This window comes from Pseudorca crassidens, chromosome 17, assembly GCF_039906515.1.
Source record: "Pseudorca crassidens isolate mPseCra1 chromosome 17, mPseCra1.hap1, whole genome shotgun sequence".
Taxonomy (NCBI): Eukaryota; Metazoa; Chordata; class Mammalia; order Artiodactyla; family Delphinidae; genus Pseudorca; species Pseudorca crassidens.
The window spans coordinates 34,493,699-34,510,294 of NC_090312.1; the positions used below are offsets into that span (position 1 = coordinate 34,493,699).

At 40.8% G+C, this 16,596-nt stretch overlaps 1 protein-coding gene across 3 annotated transcripts in view; it reads right to left on the bottom strand.

Annotated features, from left to right (window-relative positions):
• The window catches only part of FZD6 (frizzled class receptor 6), a 37,506-nt gene extending 22,657 nt beyond the window's left edge, over positions 1–14,849 (bottom strand). Inside the window, exons 1-2 of one of the 3 annotated variants that reach the window (XM_067711567.1) lie at positions 14,656–14,849; positions 13,356–13,688 (exon numbers count right to left, since the gene is read on the bottom strand). In XM_067711567.1, coding sequence (XP_067567668.1) covers positions 13,356–13,532 — 177 coding nt within the window. In that variant the 5' untranslated portion in view covers positions 13,533–13,688; positions 14,656–14,849. Of the gene's footprint in view, positions 1–8,182; positions 8,201–13,355; positions 13,689–14,655 lie in introns of those variants that run through there. The other 2 variants (XM_067711568.1, XM_067711569.1) reach the window with 2 other exon arrangements.
• Positions 14,850–16,596: the final 1,747 nt, after the last annotated feature.

Below are 16,596 nucleotides of genomic sequence, written 5' to 3' on the forward strand. Positions count from 1 at the left end.
TACATGGAGTATTTTATATAATCCTTTGCTGGAAATTATGCCAGCATTGTAATTCTGGTTCCAGCTCTGTCATTAACTGCTGGTGTCACCTCTGGCAGATAATTTTCTGTCTTTGAGTCTCAGAGCATTCATCAGTAAAATGAACACGATGAACTACTGGATGGTCTCTAAGGACACTTTATGGCTCAGAAAGTTTATGAAGAGGGTAACAAAGACTTGAATAGCAGAGCTGGACATAAATTTCAAAGCAACTGTAGGTACCACAATGAAATTTTCTCCTTGTTAGTTAACTAACTCTGTCTTGCACTGAGCTTTACAATGAACATTTCCATATCCATCTGCCCAGCAGTCCTATTTTGGGGAATCCCAAAGTAGGTGGGATGCTACAGAAGCTTAAGGACAGATGCAGGGGTGCAACCTGACAACAAAAACATAGGGACATAATCTAAGCTTGGCCACGTGGATGCTCCAGGTATTGAGATTCTTGTATAAAAGAACAGTCAGATTATTTGAGGCAGTTGCAGTGGGATCAATAATACCCACAGTGCCAAAATAAGTGTTCAGGGACAATGGTTCAGGAAGTGTCCACTGGCATTGGCACTGGTGACAGACTGATCTCATGGTATGATCTTAGCTGTGTTCTGGTTCCCTGTGCTTCTCCCTGGTTCTCCAGCCTCTCCATTGATCCAACAAGCTACCCAACATCCACCCATTTTCTGCTTCAGTTAGTCAAAGTTGGTTTCTATTGTTTGCAACCAAGAAGACAACTGGCATAAAAATTATATAAAGAACAAGTTGTAAGTGACCTTGGTGAAATGGGAAGAATTCTAGAACTGGTTTTCTGGACTAACTGGGGCCAAAAGCGAGCAAACATTCTGTCAGTATTTAAAGATGGAAATCTGGCAGCCCATGGTATATACCAGAAAAACAACTAATTGCATTATCCTTATAATCACTTAGATTCAAAGAACTTCTTAGAATTATGTGCCCAGTGAAGACAAGGCTGAGTGGCTGCTGCCAGACAAGCAGAGAAAGGTATAAAGACCATCACATATTCAAGGACTATGGGCTGAAGTGAGTGCTTCTAGGGGCGCTGTTTGGCTTAGGAAGAGAGCGACATACTGGCATCCCTGAATTCTTGGCTCAAGGTGTGGAGTGAAACAGAAAGATTAAAAAGATGCAGACCACTCCAGATTGGTAGGTGGCAGATTTAATAAGCAAGAAAACTTAAATACGAGGCTTGTCTTGGGATGAGCAGATCTCCGTACCCGCCAGCCAGAATCTTAAAAGTTTATATAGAGGCCTTCACTGGGCTCAGTCACACATACTGTCCAGGTGATCTCAGCACCACTTTACTATCTCAAGGCTGAAGTTGAAAACCAAAGGCACAGTTTGATCCTGCAGGTTGCCAAATTATATCAGTTAAATTTGCTTCCCTTTCACATTGGAGATCCAGTGATATTGTGATAAGAAGGCAGTGGGACGTCAAGATCTGAAGCACGGATACATGACAAGGTTCAGAGTCCCCACACAGGACTCTGAACCCCCAGCCCTCAAAGCAGACCCTCATCCCTGGTCTGTTGAGGCACTCATCTGAAAGATTTACTTTGTAAGAAGCAAATAAATAGCCTCATACCCCATCCCCACCACGCTTCAATGTCTCAATCTATAAGAAGAGTTCTACCCCATCATGCCCTGGGAGGGTCAAGTCAAAATTAAATCTGAAAAAAAGGATTATACATTATTTGTAAGACACTATACATTTATATTGGTTTGAGGGTGCTGGATTATGGAGGAAAGAACAAAATTTTAGATGGTGCTAATACTGATAGGAGTGTATTGATTCTAGATTCAACGTGCTAGCTTCAGAGACTGGGCTTTTTACAGGGGCTTGGTGGGACCCTGTTGGAGGAGATAATCGAGAGGACATGACCCATGAGCTGGACCCTGGCAAACGGAAGTCCCTCATCCCCTCTCCTGTCCTTTGAAGGAATGTTCCACTGGCCTTCCCCGCACTACAAGCTGCCCAAGGCCTCAGCCTTGAGAGTAAAGTGGTGCTGAGATCACCTGGACGGTATGTGTGACTGAGCCCAGTGAAGGCCTCTATATAAACTTTTAAGATTCTGGCGGGTGGGTGCGGAGATGTACTCTTCTTGTGGCCACCCAAGACAAGCCTCATATGTAAGTTTTCTTGCTTATTAAATCTGCCAGCTACCAATCTGGAGTGGTCTGCCTCTTCTTCAGTCTCTCCCTGCCCTCTGTGTACGGGGGCCAATTTCAGATTACACAGGGGCAACTCCGGAGGAGGATGCGAACTAACAGATCCCAAACCCAACCCAGTGTAATTTCCCAAGCCCAGGTGTGTCTACTTCAAATAGCTGTATTTCACAATAGCACAATCACCATACTGGCTTCCTGGATAAACATTTTTATGGTCGAGGTGGCAAAACAAAAAACATTAGAGGTCTCCCTCTACCATGATAGAAAATCAAAAGCAATACTGTAGACAGGGCTTTCAGAGATGAGTGACACCATCAAAAACAGATTCAGGGGTAGTAATCGGTGGCACCTGTCCATTTTAACTGGATATGTTATTAATACATTGTCTTAAGCAACCTTAATCAAATGGCTAAAGTACTTTTCCAGATGTGATCTCTCTACTATAGCAAATCAGTACAGCCTCGGCAACACATATGCAGCTCTTATCTGGCCAATGCTTTTTCCTCCAAAAGGAATTTACTTTCACCTAACAAGGACAGCAACACATCTTCCCCAACTTGCCTTAGAGCAGTCATTCTCAAAGAGTGGTCCCTGAAGCAGCAACAGCACGTCCCACTGGAAACTTGTTAGAAGTAACTTCTCCATCCCACCCCAGATCTACTGATTCGGGAATTCTGGAGGTGGTGTCAGTGATCTGTGTTTTAACAAGCCCTTCAAACGATTCTGATGCACACCAGAGTGTGAGAAGCACCACCTTAGAGTAATATCAGCTCTTCAGCTCTGTGCCTCAATTTCATTTGACCAGAGACTCTGACCATATCACTATTTCACAGGACATCACGCTGGCCCATCATATTGAGGACATAAAGCTGGTGAGGCCATAGGTATGTACCAATGAGGAGATTAACCCTACATAAATAAAAGGAACCTTCCACTTTGATTCTGCTAATGGTTCCTGGTAGACATTGGACACAATTATGGGACATCTAGAGATCATCAGCCCAAGACCTCTCATGAACTGGGTGTTTTCTAGTCACCTATTTATGACATCAGGTGTAGCCAATATGATTCCCTCTTCAAGTGGCCAGAGTAGATTTTAAAGACACAGGAAAGCAGCATGAGCATACTACTCACACTCTCAGAATGCCTACTTCTGTCATACTGCACCTTGTCCTTAAAACACACCAGCTAGCTCCCCATGATCTAATGACATGATAATGGAAGGGGCCATAGTATAGACCCGGGGTTGCTGGTGCTATAAGGTCCTGAAGAGAAACTCTGGGTTAAAAGGCTAATAGAGAGGGATCAAAAGAAGAAAAATACTTTTTTTTTTTTTTATTTTTTTTTTTTGTGGTACGCGGGCCTCTCACTGTTGTGGCCTCTCCCATTGCGGAGCACAGGCTCCGGACGCGCAGGCTCAGCGGCCACGGCTCACGGGCCCAGCCGCTCCACGGCATGTGGGATCTTCCCGGACCAGGGCACGAACCCGCGTCCCCTGCATCGGCAGGTGGACTCTCAACCACTGCGCCACCAGGGAAGCCCAAGAAAAATATTTTGATTTTAAGAAATACATAAAGCTAAGCCTAAGCAGAGTGGGCTTGTGGCAGTATCTTGCCTGCACCTTGCCTCCCTTAGCAATAAAGATGCAGGTTATATAGACATTTGTCACTTTCCTGAAGCATGAATCAGAATCCCCCTGGTACATGGAAGAAGCCACTTTACTAGTGACCAAGGCCAAGTGACCGTAAAGCATCTGATTCTCATCTCAGGATTTGTGCTTTCTACTCATGGTGTCACACAGTAACTCTCAAGAAGTGGTAAGAGCTTTATTTCTTACTTTAAAATGTCACCAAAATGAAAGCCAACCTCTAGTGATAGTAATGAAAATTGAGAAAAAGTGAAGAAGTTTAAAAAAATGATTGAAAAAAAAAGTGGTGCGCCTTAGGTAGGCAACAGACTCACTAAAGATCTAAAGGGGTCCTTAAATGTTTACACTTCACAGAGCAAATACTGTCAAAGTGGTTATAAGAGTTGAGTAAATTCTTTGAGAATGTTAATGGACTACTGTATAATCAAGTGGTACAAACTGCCACTTATTATCATGAATGTGACCAATCTCAGGCAAGTCAACTTCTTTTTAAAAAATGCAAACCAGGGCCTGGAATACAAGACAAGAATAAAAAACAGAAATTTGCATTATTTCCACAACAGAAAACTTGTTATTTTTAAAGTATTTCTTAGCGAGCACTACAAATTTTAAACTATTTCTCCAAAAGACCTTTCCTTTAGAAATTAGACAAAGATATATAGTAAGTGGTTGGTACTTCAGAATAATCTGTCCACTGAAGAGTCAATTATTTAATTTAAAACTTGTAACTTAGAGAATGTGGCCAAGATGGTGGAATAGGAAGACTCTAAGCTCACCTCCTCCCACGGGCACACCAAAATTACAGCTTTACAGAGTGACTATTGATGAACACAACCTGAACACAACCTGAAGACTAGCAGAAAAGATTTTCCACCACTAAGAATATAAAGAAGGAACCACAATGAGACAGGTGGGAGAGGTAGTAATACAGTACAGTCAAGACCCACTCCCCAGGGTAGGCAACCCATAAATGTAAGGATAATCACAATTGCAGAGGTTTTCCCCAAGGAGCCAGGGGTCTGAGCCCTACATCAGGCTCCCTAGCCTGGGGGTCCCACGCTGGGAAGATGAGCCCCTAGAATGTCTAGCTTTGAAGGCCGGCAGGGCTTGCATACAGAAGAGCTGGAGAGATGCAGGAAACAGACACTCCACTCTTAAAGGGCACATGCAAAACTTCACACACTCCAACTCCCAATGCAGAGGCAGTAATCTGACTGGGTCAGACCCTCTTACTGATCTTAGAAAGGCTCCCAGAGAGGCAGAAGGCAGGGACTCCCCCTGGGGAAACAGACACTGGCAGCATCCATTTTGGGGAGCTCATTCTACCACGAGGACACTGGTCCTGGCAAGCACCATTTTGGAGTCTTCCCTCTAGCCTATTAGTGGTAAGTGGGTACCACTACCTCTGGCAGCCACCACACAAGGCAGGGACTTGCAGCCAGCAGGGCTGGGGACCAACCCCACCTACCAGGGTGCTCACAGTTGTTAGCCCTGTCACAACAGAGGGGCCCACACAGCCCACATAGTGGGCACCCCTAGAGCATACAGCTCTGGTGGCCAGAGGGGAGTGTTCTACTGGGCCCCACAGGACGTCTCTTACATAAGACCAATTCGCCAAGATTGGGAAACATAACTTACCTACCCAATATATAGAAATAAGCACAAGGAATTTGGCAAAATGAGGAGACAGAGGAATATGTTCCAAACGAAGGAACAAGACAGAACCTCAAAAGAAGAACTAAGTAAAGTGGAAATCAGCAATCTACCAGATAAAGAGTTCAAGACAATGATCACAAGATGTTCAACAAACTCAGGAGAAGAATGGATGAACACAGTGAGAAATTTAATAAAGAGTTCAAAATTATAAAGAAGAACTAAACAGAACTAAAGAATACAATAACTGAAATAAAAAATACACTAGAAGAAATCAACAGTAGATTAGATAATACAGAGAATCAGATCAGTGAACTGGAATACAGAGTAGTGAAAATCACCCAAGCTGAACAGAAAAAAGAAAAAAGAATTTTTAAAAAATGAGGACGGTTTAATTTAAGAGACCTCTGGGACAACATCAAGCATACTAACAATTTGCATTATCAGGGTCCCAGAAGGAGGAGAAAGAAAGAGGCAGCTAATTTACTTGAAGAAAACTTGTAACTTGAAAAACTATAATTCACATCCAGGTACACATTCAACAAACATTAATGAATGAATACATACATATATACAAACTAGAGTAATACAACTTCATTATCTACATGCCACATTCTCAAGGAAAGGAAAAAATCACAACACAACAGTCTTCCCATGGTCTAAAAGAACCATGTCTCTTTGCGGACAGGCTCTCCTGAAGACATAACTAATAATATCCCAGACTGTGGAATAACAAGGAATGACCCTAGGGATTTTGTGCCTATCAGCAGAGACTCCCAGGAGAAATACTGTCCTCTGTTCACATACAGGTCTAACCCTGATTCTGTAGACTCAGAATTAGTCAAGGTACTTTCCCTACTACTGCAGTACAATGTCAGAAAGGAAGGTAAGTTTATAGTTTCTACATTAAAAATCCAACAGTAGCCACTATACACACAACTGATCTGGAATACTTTTCTATATTTATTTCATTTTAAATGACTCAACAGCTTACTTTCAGAATAATTACACCTATTTTCAGAAAGTCTTCCCTGAAAAATAAAGAGGTTAGTCACACTAAACATTTTCTTTCCTTTTGTATGGGGTAGAAGAGTGGAGAATAAGGAGGAAAGGAAGGGGTCCACTAGACTCATCTAAAAGCAGATGAATATGTTTAAAAACCAATAGAAACAGATTTTTTCTTTAAAGTTTGTTTATAAAGTTTGTTTTTTCTCCATCCCTTTATTTTTAATTGATTAGAGACATTTTACTAGTGCATACTAACAGGTGGAAAGGAAAGGAGTTTTGTTTTTTTTTTTTGGCTCACTTCCCTTTAGACTGTTCAAAAGTAGAACAACCACATGCTGTTCCAAACACAATACATGACTTTGCTTTGCCTAGGCCTTAATGAAGGCAATTCAAAAAGAAAAATACAAAATTCTGGTCTCCATTTTCCCTAGATCAGTCTCAGCTCTTTCTGGATGAAATCAGTCTCTCAAGGGACATCAACCTCACAATTTGAGAAACAATGCTCTAGATATGAAACAAAAAGCAACACAATGGAAAACCAGCAACCATTTGTTTTTCCACTTGGGAGAGTTAGACTGTACAACATCCTTTTCATTACAAAGCCAAGTTACTATTCAGAATTGTAAATTAACTCTTTGTAGTAATACAAATGACTTCAGTCTCAGATAATAAAGTAAGGAAAAAATCAAAGTCCCTTATTTCAAGCAATCTCTGAAACAAAACTAAAGGACCAGGATATCTCAGTCAGATCCTTTGGTTTGTGATAAATTTGACTTAAAATTATCTGGAAAGAAAATAACACATAACACATATGGTAACATATTAATAAGAATGCACAATAATGATTTTTATTACATGCTTTATGTGTGTAATCCTTAAGAACATTTTCAAGTACTTTTTTAAATTTTTATTTATTTATTTTATTTTTTTATTTTTATTTTTTTTCGGTATGCGGGCCTCTCTCTGTTGTGGCCTCTCCCGTTGCGGAGCGCAGGCTCAGCGGCCATGGCTCACGGGCCCAGCCGCTCCGCGGCATGTGGGATCTTCCCGGACCGGGGCACGAACTCGTGTCCCCTGCATCGGCAGGCGGACTCTCAACCACTGCGCCACCAGGGAAGCCCCATTTTCAAGTACTTTAAACCAGAGTTCAGCAAACTACAGCCTGTGGGCCAAAAGTGATGCACTATCTGTTTTTACAAGTAAAGTTTTATTGAAACATCCACACTCATTTGTATTGGCTACAATTGAAGAGTTGAATAGCTGTGACAGAGAGTGAATGTCTTGCAAAGCCAAAAATATTTATTATTTACCCCTTTACAGAAAATGTCTGCATTCCCTGCTCTAAACCACTGGGTCTCAAATTTTAACACTCATAAGAAACACCTGGACAGCTTGTTAAATCAGTTTCCTGAGCTCTACTTTCACAGATCATGATTCAGTAGGTTGGAATGGGGTCCATGAACTTGCATTTCTAACATGCTCACAACCTGCTGGTCTATGAACTAAAGTTTGACAATCACTGCCCTAAACCATCTCATATAATCACAGATCAGCAATGACCACAAATGTTATAAATTCTATAAACCAGGATAACCATCACACATAATGAAAACTAAGGCATAAAAGAGGAGGGAAATAGATCTCTTGACTTACATGACATTCTTGGTAGCTAAGAAGGCACAACTGGTTGCCATAATCAACAGATAATTCTTCAGCCCCTCATCCTAACGTTAATTCATAGTAAACACTGGAAATTCAACCGGGACCAGCAGGAGCCAAAGGCAGTTGGGTTGGAAGTGTAAAACACAATCAGTTCTTTAGAGAAACTATAAAACACTTTTTAAAAGTAAAAGCTGAGGTATATTCAGTTATAATTTAGCATTTGACTGGACTATAGATTAAGTACTAAAGTACAATGTTTGAAAAGAAATCTGACACATATAGTTTATAATACAATGGTCCAATCAAAAGATAATTCTTTCACTCCATATAAATAAATATAAATGGTTAAAAAATCTAATCTTTTGAATAAATTCAAAATAAACATGTGTCACGCTAATAATGGCAAAGAACATAGAGGATATCAACTGATGTATTTTATTAGAACTAGGCTCAGGCAGATCAAAGGTGAATGATATGTAAACCACATAAAAATATTAGGGGCTTTCAAAAACAGAAATATAGATCAATGGAACAGGATAGAAAGCCCAGAGATAAACCCACGCACATATGGTCACCTTATCTTTGATAAAGGAGGCAAGAATATACAGTGGAGAAAAGACAGCCTCTTCAATAAGTGGTGCTGGGAAAACTGGACAGGTACATGTAAGAGTATGAAATTAGAACACTCCCTAACACCATACACAAAAATAAAGTCAAAATGGATTAAAGACCTAAATGTAAGGCCAGACACTCTCAAACTCTTAGAGGAAAACATAGGCAAAACACTCTATGACATAAATCACAGTAAGATCCTTTTTGACCCACCTCCTAGAGAAATGGAAATAAAAACAAAAATAAACAAATGGGACCTAATGAAACTTCAAAGCTTTTGCACAGCAAAGGAAACCATAAATAAGACGAAAAGACAACCCTCAGAATGGGAGAAAATATTTGCAAATGAAGCAACTGACAAAGGATTAATCTCCAAAATTTACAAGCAGCTCATGCAGCTCAATATTAAACGAACAACCCAATCCAAAAATGGGCAGAAGACCTAAACAGACATTTCTCCAAAGAAGATATACAGATTGCCAACAAACACATGAAAGAATGCTCAACATCATTAATCATTAGAGAAATGCAAATCAAAACTACAATGAGACATCATCTCACATCAGTCAGAATCGCCATCATCAAAAAATCTACAAACAATAAATGCTGGAGAGGGTGTGGAGAAAAGGGAACCCTCTTTCACTGTTGGTGGGAATGTAAATTGATACAGCCACTACGGAGAACAGTATGGAGGTTCCTAAAAAAACTACAAATAAAACTACCATACAACCCAGCAATCCCACTACTGGGCATATACCCTGAGAAAACCATAATTCAAAAAGAGTCATGTACCAAAATCTTCATTGCAGCTCTATTTACAATAGCCAGGACATGGAAGTGTCCATCAACAGATGAATGGATAAAGAAGATGTGGCACATATATACAATGGAATATTACTCAGCCATAAAAAGAAACGAAATTGAGTTATTTGTAGTGAGGTGGATGGACCTAGAGTCTGTCATACAGAGTGAAGTAAGTCAGAAAGAGAAAGACAAATACTGTATGCTACCACATATATATGGAATCTAAGAAAAAAAAATGTCATGAAGTACCTAGGGGTAAGACGGAATAAAGACACAGACCTACTAGAGAATGGACTTGAGGATATGAGGAGGGGGAAGGGAAAACTGTGACAAAGTGAGAGAGTGGCATGGACATATATACACTACCAAACGTAAAATAGATAGCTAGTGGGAAGCAGTCGCATAGCACAGGGAGATCAGCTCGGTGCTTTGTGACCACCTAGAGAGGTGGGATAGGGAGGGTGGGAGGGAGGGAGACGCAAGAGGGAAGAGATATGGGAACATATGTATAACTGATTCACTTTGTTATAAAGCAGAAACTAACACACCATTGTAAAGCAATTATACTCCAATAAAGATGTTAAAAAATTAAAAAAAAAAATATTAGTGCCTTTCACGTGGACTCTGCAGAAGATAAAGGTGGAAGGTAAAGATTTGGAGGGAAAATTCTCATTGATGATTTATTAGAATAAGAAACATCTCCTTTTCCTTTATTTAGCCTTCATTGAACATCTACCATGCTCAGAGGCACTGTACACTGTACTAGGCATTAGACATAGAAATGAATAAACATCCCTACTCTCAACAACCTCAAAAGCTAGGGAGAGAGCCATGTAAATAAGTGCAATACAGCACGGTAAGTATAAGAACAGTTGTATATATTATGTACTATCAGAGTGTAGAGTGTGAGCTGATTAAATATGCTTGGGAGAAAGGTGCAAGGAATACTTCGCTAAACACAGAGTTATTGCTTTAACTGAGATGTAAAGAAATTGAGCAGATGAAGAAGGGTAGGTAAGGAACCCAGGAGGCAGTGGATACAATATGTGCAACTGTACGGAAGTGAGAGGGAGTAATATGGATCTGAATTCTACATCTACAAACAGGTCAGCTTGGCCGAAGCAGAGTGTGTAACATGGGAAGCAACGAGATGGGAAGCCGGACAGGAAGGCAGGGTCTCATATAAAGAACCTTAGGTGCTGCACTAGTCAGGTCTTTATTTTTCCAGCTTTAGGGAAATGGTGAAGAATTTTAACCCCAGAGTGGACTGCATGGATTTGCATTTTACTGAAATCACTTTGGCACCACCAGAGGGGACAGGCTGAAGCCAAAGGATTTTATTTTTGATCTAAAAATTTTGACAAGACTTTGTATTCAAGGCATGGATGAGAAACAGAAAGGTAAAGCTGATAAGAGGTTAAAAAAAAATCTCCCAGCTTAATTTTTATCAAAATGAAGTTTAGGAAGAAGCAGCAAAGATTGAAATTAACACAGGACATTCTAATCCTAGGAAATATTTTCTTTTTTATCTAATAAGGTCAAGGATAAAAAAAACACCCCACAAAAACCGTTAAAGATGACATTATGGTCCATGTTGACAGAGAAGATTGCATCATATTATAGCGCTCAGATCTTGGACAAATCATAACTTTTCTGGGCTTCAGTTTCTTCACCTATATAATGACAGGTTCAAAGCTTCCTAACCTGGGCTATAAATAGATGTACATTTCAATATAATTGGTTTCCTCTGTAATCCTACTCATGTTATTTAAATTTTAAAATTCTGAGAATGGGTCAATGGCACAAAAGAGGATAAGAAGCTCTGCATGATATTTAAGTCACAACTCTCGAATTATAGAATTTTGGACGTTCAATACAGGAACTAAAAGAGAATGCCACTGGCTAAGGAAAAATAAGAACGGGGCAATAGGAAAAGCGTAATACACTGGACCAAAAAGATAATTTATAGGGATTTAAAGTCTGATTTAGGTTGATATTATTTTGCCTTTCCATTTCCCTTTCTTCTTTTGTAAACATAGGTTAATGCTGGTATTAAATGACTGCTTGATTGCTTTCTTTTATAACCTTAAACCAACTGAAATGTGATTTCTGGAATAAAACTTAATAGTAAAGGCTAAGAGAAAGTGTAGATTATATAATGAAGAGATTAGTAATGTCAGCAATCAAATAAAGGAGGGAAGAACAAAAATGCCTTCTTGATATCAAGTCCAGACACAAAACTACCTGGGAAAAAAGCTAGGTAAATGAAAAATAACCTTTTTTGGGTCAGAAACAATTGGTTTTAAAAAGACATGTCTAGAACAAAAACTAGTTCTTATCATCTTATAATTACAGTATTTAATAGCAGGGATGCATCTCTCCCTATCTTCATAATGGTACTCTATGATAAGGAATTCTAAATTATCTGAATTTATAAGGTCAATGTCAGCATTCAAAATGCATGTAGCTACTATACAAAAAGGAGACCAGATTTTAAAAAATTTTTAAGAACTCTATAAGATATGAGTTATAAAACACTTATCAGAAAAAATGTGAATGAAGGTTATAATTATTCCTTGAAGTTACTCATACTACATACTTTATTTAATCAGATTAAACAATCAAAATGGTTCTGATTAACCAATGGAAGTCTCACCACATCATCTGTTCAGTGTTCAAAAAGACACCTTGCACTGGTTTGAAAAACCATTGAAAGATTATAGTAATATAATTTGCAATATCTTTTAAAAGTACTTCTACTTAGTATTCAAAAGCCTTCCTATTTTAGACATGAGTCTACAATGAGGTAACTGGACAACTATTCAACTAAACAACAATGGAAGACTTCAGAAGCTGCGAAAGCAAGTCTGGTCAGTTTTTAAAGCTGTGTCTATATTAAAACTGCCGGGGTTTCAACTTTAAGAAACAATCTGAGGGGAAAAAGCCTTTACTATCCTCAGTTTTTCTGGAAAAAAACTACAGAAACATTTGTCTTCTTTCCTTCATGAAAGTTATCCACCTAACAGATCTGTAGGAGAGGACAGGTTTCTACAGGTAACTCTTTCTTCCCACACCTCCCTAGCAATCTGCGTATCTCTAAACCAGAGCCAGGTAACTGAGGCACCTGAGGCAATCTTTAGTGTCACTCTGCTCCTCCCCTGACGTGTGTGTTGTTTTTTGTTTTTTTTTTAAACAGTATCTTACAAAGAATACTTGAAGCACTATGCTTAAAGAAAAAAATCACTTTTTAGCAAAACACTATCTACAGCCCCAAAATCTTCTAGTCATTGATTTGCTTCAGAAAAACAGGGCCAAGTGAACATAACAACTACTTATGAAAATATATGTAATCCAAGCACTTTTAGTCCAGGCAATATAGATTACACGTTCAATCAATTAGGAAAATTCAGAATTCACATTTCTAGAGGAACTACCAAAATTTACTCAGGAGAGCAAAATATTTGACAGGTGCAAGACATTGCAAAATCATTCATAACTATACTTCGTATAAAATGAACCCGATCTTAAGCAAATCCACTAAGCAGGGCCACAGATGTACACGAGCGCAAGTTAGTAGGGAGATTTAATTCTCAAAGGGATTTATTCAAAGTAGGACTTATATACAACTTGAAGAAATCCCCTACTGTGTCTGTGTTTTTTTTTTTTTTTAAAAAAAAGGTCCTATTTATAGTTTATTCCAGAAAAGAGCATAAACTATTTTTCCATAAAGATACGAAGAACTACTCACCTCCATTTCCACAGCCGCAATACTCTGGTCATAATGACCCATCAGATTAGGGAAAAATGTCATGTTGTAGGCCATTTTCATACACCTGGGAACAGTAATTGGTTCACAGGTGAAAAGACTGTGCCCTCGTACGAGGGGTAGAAAAATACATGTCCACAAAAATGTAAACGTTTCCATTCTCTTCAAATTCCTAATTTTACCACATGGCTTGGATTAATCGCTCTTTTCATTCTCAGATTTCCATCCAAAGATAAAATGCTCAAATTCCTCGTTTAATTATTTTACCATTTTGAAGGAAGCCCTTTTTCCTGAAAATGAGTTCTGGGTCAATTACTGTAAAAACAACCAAAAGGGTGTATCAGCAACGTTTGTCATAGACTCAAATGCGTACGTCAAAGTGCAGAGTTAAGATTTTCACCCTAGGTAACTAACACCGGAAAAACGACGGAAAATTTCGTCCCATCGAGATCCTCTTCCACCTGCCTTGGCACAGAATCTATCGCCTGCTGAGGAAGTCTCATCTCTAGGGAACGGATGATAGGAGGCTTGCGCTGTACGGAACACAGGGTAAAAGGGGGGCACTGGATGAGTGAGATGGAGAAAATGGTGGGGATAGGAATAAGTTAAGAAGGGCTGATAGAATTGTAAAACCTAAAAGCCCCTGTTCGCTATCTTATTACGCACAAGAAAACCGAGTCCCGGGGAAATTCCTTAAGATCTCATGAGTTCTTCAATTCTTTAAAGACTCTAAAGGGCGAGTTTTTGTGGCACTCTTCTGGAGACATACTTTTACGTTTTTAAAAATGCCAAGTAAAGGGAGACTTCCAGGATTCCTACTGCGGAGGAGCGAAACTAGTATTCAAGGGCTGGGGGGAGTAGCGATCTCACGGAAAAGGGAAATGAGCAAAGCTGTCCCGCGGCGGCGACGGAGTTTCGGTGGGAGGGAGGCTGTGGGCCCGGAGCCACGAAAAATCGCACGCCCTCATCCCATCCCCCAACACACACCGATGCCCCGACTTCCAGCGCCAGGCAGGGCAACTCTCCCCACCCCCGGGCACCTGCCCCGGGCCCAGCGCCGGGCACCTGCCCCTGGCCCCGCGGGGACCGGCATCGCCTTCCCCCAACTTCCGGGAAAACTTTGGCCGGTGCGGACCGTCCCACCGCCGCCGCCTTCCCCACACCTGCGGCAACAAGCGCGCGCGCCCCCCGCCCGCCCCGCACCCCTCGAGGCCCGCCCCCGCTCACCCCGGCACCCGCCCGGCCGCGGCCGCCCGCCCAGTCGGGGCTCAAGAACCCTCACCTCGGGCGGCGGTCGAAGGCACCTTCCTCCCCGTTCCCGTCCAGCCCACCGTACCCCCGCGACCAGAGACGACTCCCGGGAGTGTCCCGGACTCTAGCCACTTCAGGAGCCGCACCGGGAGCGAGAGCTGAGGAATCCCGCGAGACTGCGCCGCCAGGTCTGGCGGGCAGGTCACGGCTCGCGGCGGCAGCGGCGGGTCTGGCTCTCCGCCCGGGCCCCGCCCGCGCTGCGCCGGCCGGGCCTGGTTCTGGGCCGGCCCCACCGGGCCGGGTTGAGCGGTGACGCGGTGTCCGGGTTCAGCTGTTGGGCCGGGGAGCCCCCTTCACTTTGCCGTCTTATGTGCCGTCCAGAGGGGTTCAGCCTAGAATCCCAAATAAAGCTTCTTTTAGAAGAACCCGATTTATTCCGAATTTCAGGAGCCAAGAATTCTTAAACGGGGCCAATTTGCTCTGGAAAGTCAGTTGCCCAAGTGACCTTAGTTGGAGAGTGGGTAACTTGCTGGGTATCTGTCTTAAAAAAACAAAACAAAAAACCCTTTTATTAATTCAGGGAGTCTGGTCACCAACTGAAGGCACAGGTGGCAATGGGATTTCAGCCCTGGCAGGTCCTATGTTTTACTGACGCAGAACCGGAATAGAAAGTTCAACTGCTTTAGGAGTCAACCCAGTTTTTAGTACCAGCTGTGCCACGCGTCATCTCACAGTGCTTACCTATTCATCCCTTCCCTCTAACGTTTGAAAATCACCAGATCTTCATACTGTCACCAAGTTTGGTCTTTTCCAGAATGTCATACATTCTATTTTCCAGTGGAATCTTACGGTATGTAGCCTTTTCAGACTGGCCACTGTCACTCAGTACTATTCCTTCATGTCTTCTCATGGCTTGATAGCTCATTTCTTTTTAGTGATAAATAATATTGCATGGTCTGGATGGACCACAGGTTATTTATCCATCATTCACCTACTGAAGGACATCTTGGTTGATTCCAAGTTTTGGCTCTTATGAATAAAGCTGTTATAAAAAACATCTGTGTGCAGGTTTTTGTGTGGAAGTAAGTTTTCAGTTCCTTTGGGTAAGTAGCAAGGAACCAGATTGCTGGATCATGTGGTAAAAGTATATTCAGTTTTATAAAAGAAAAAAAAAGTGCTAAACTGTCTTCCAAAGTGACTATACCATTTTGCATTCACACCAGCAATGCTTGAGAGTTCCTGGTGTTTAACCCCTTGCCAAGGTTTGATGTTGTTACTGTTCTGGATTTTGGCTATTCTTATAGGTGTTTAGTGATATCTCTATTTTAATTTGCATTTCCCTGATGAAATAAGATATGGGCATTTTTTCATGTGCTTATTTGTCATTTGTATATCTTCTTTGATGAGGTGTCTGTTAAGATCTTTGGCCTCACACCATTGTAAAGCAATTATACTGCAATAAAGATGTTTAAAAAAAAAAAAAAAGATCTTTGGCCTGTCTTTTAATTGGGTTGTTGGTTTTCTTATGTTGAGTTTTAAGAGTCCTGTGTATATTTTGGATAATAATCCTTTATCAGGTATATCTTTTGCAAATATTTTCTGCCAGTCTGTGGTTTAATGCCTAATTCTCTAGACCTCATCTTTCACAGAGCAGAAGTAATTAATTTTAATGAAGTCCAGTTTGTTAATTTTTTCTTTCATGGATCGTGCCTTTGGTGTTGTATCTAAAAAGTCATCACAAATCCAAGGACTTCTAGATTTTCTCCTGTGTTATCTTCTAGGAGTTTTATAGTTTTGTGTTTAAATTTAGGTCTGTGATTCATTTTGAGTTAATCTTTGTGAAAGGTGTAAGATTTGTGACCAGATTTATTTCTTTTTTTGCATATGCAGTTATTACAGCACTGTTTGTTGAAAAGATGATCTTTGCTCCATTGTATTGCCTCTGCTACTTTGTCAAAGATAAGTTGACTGT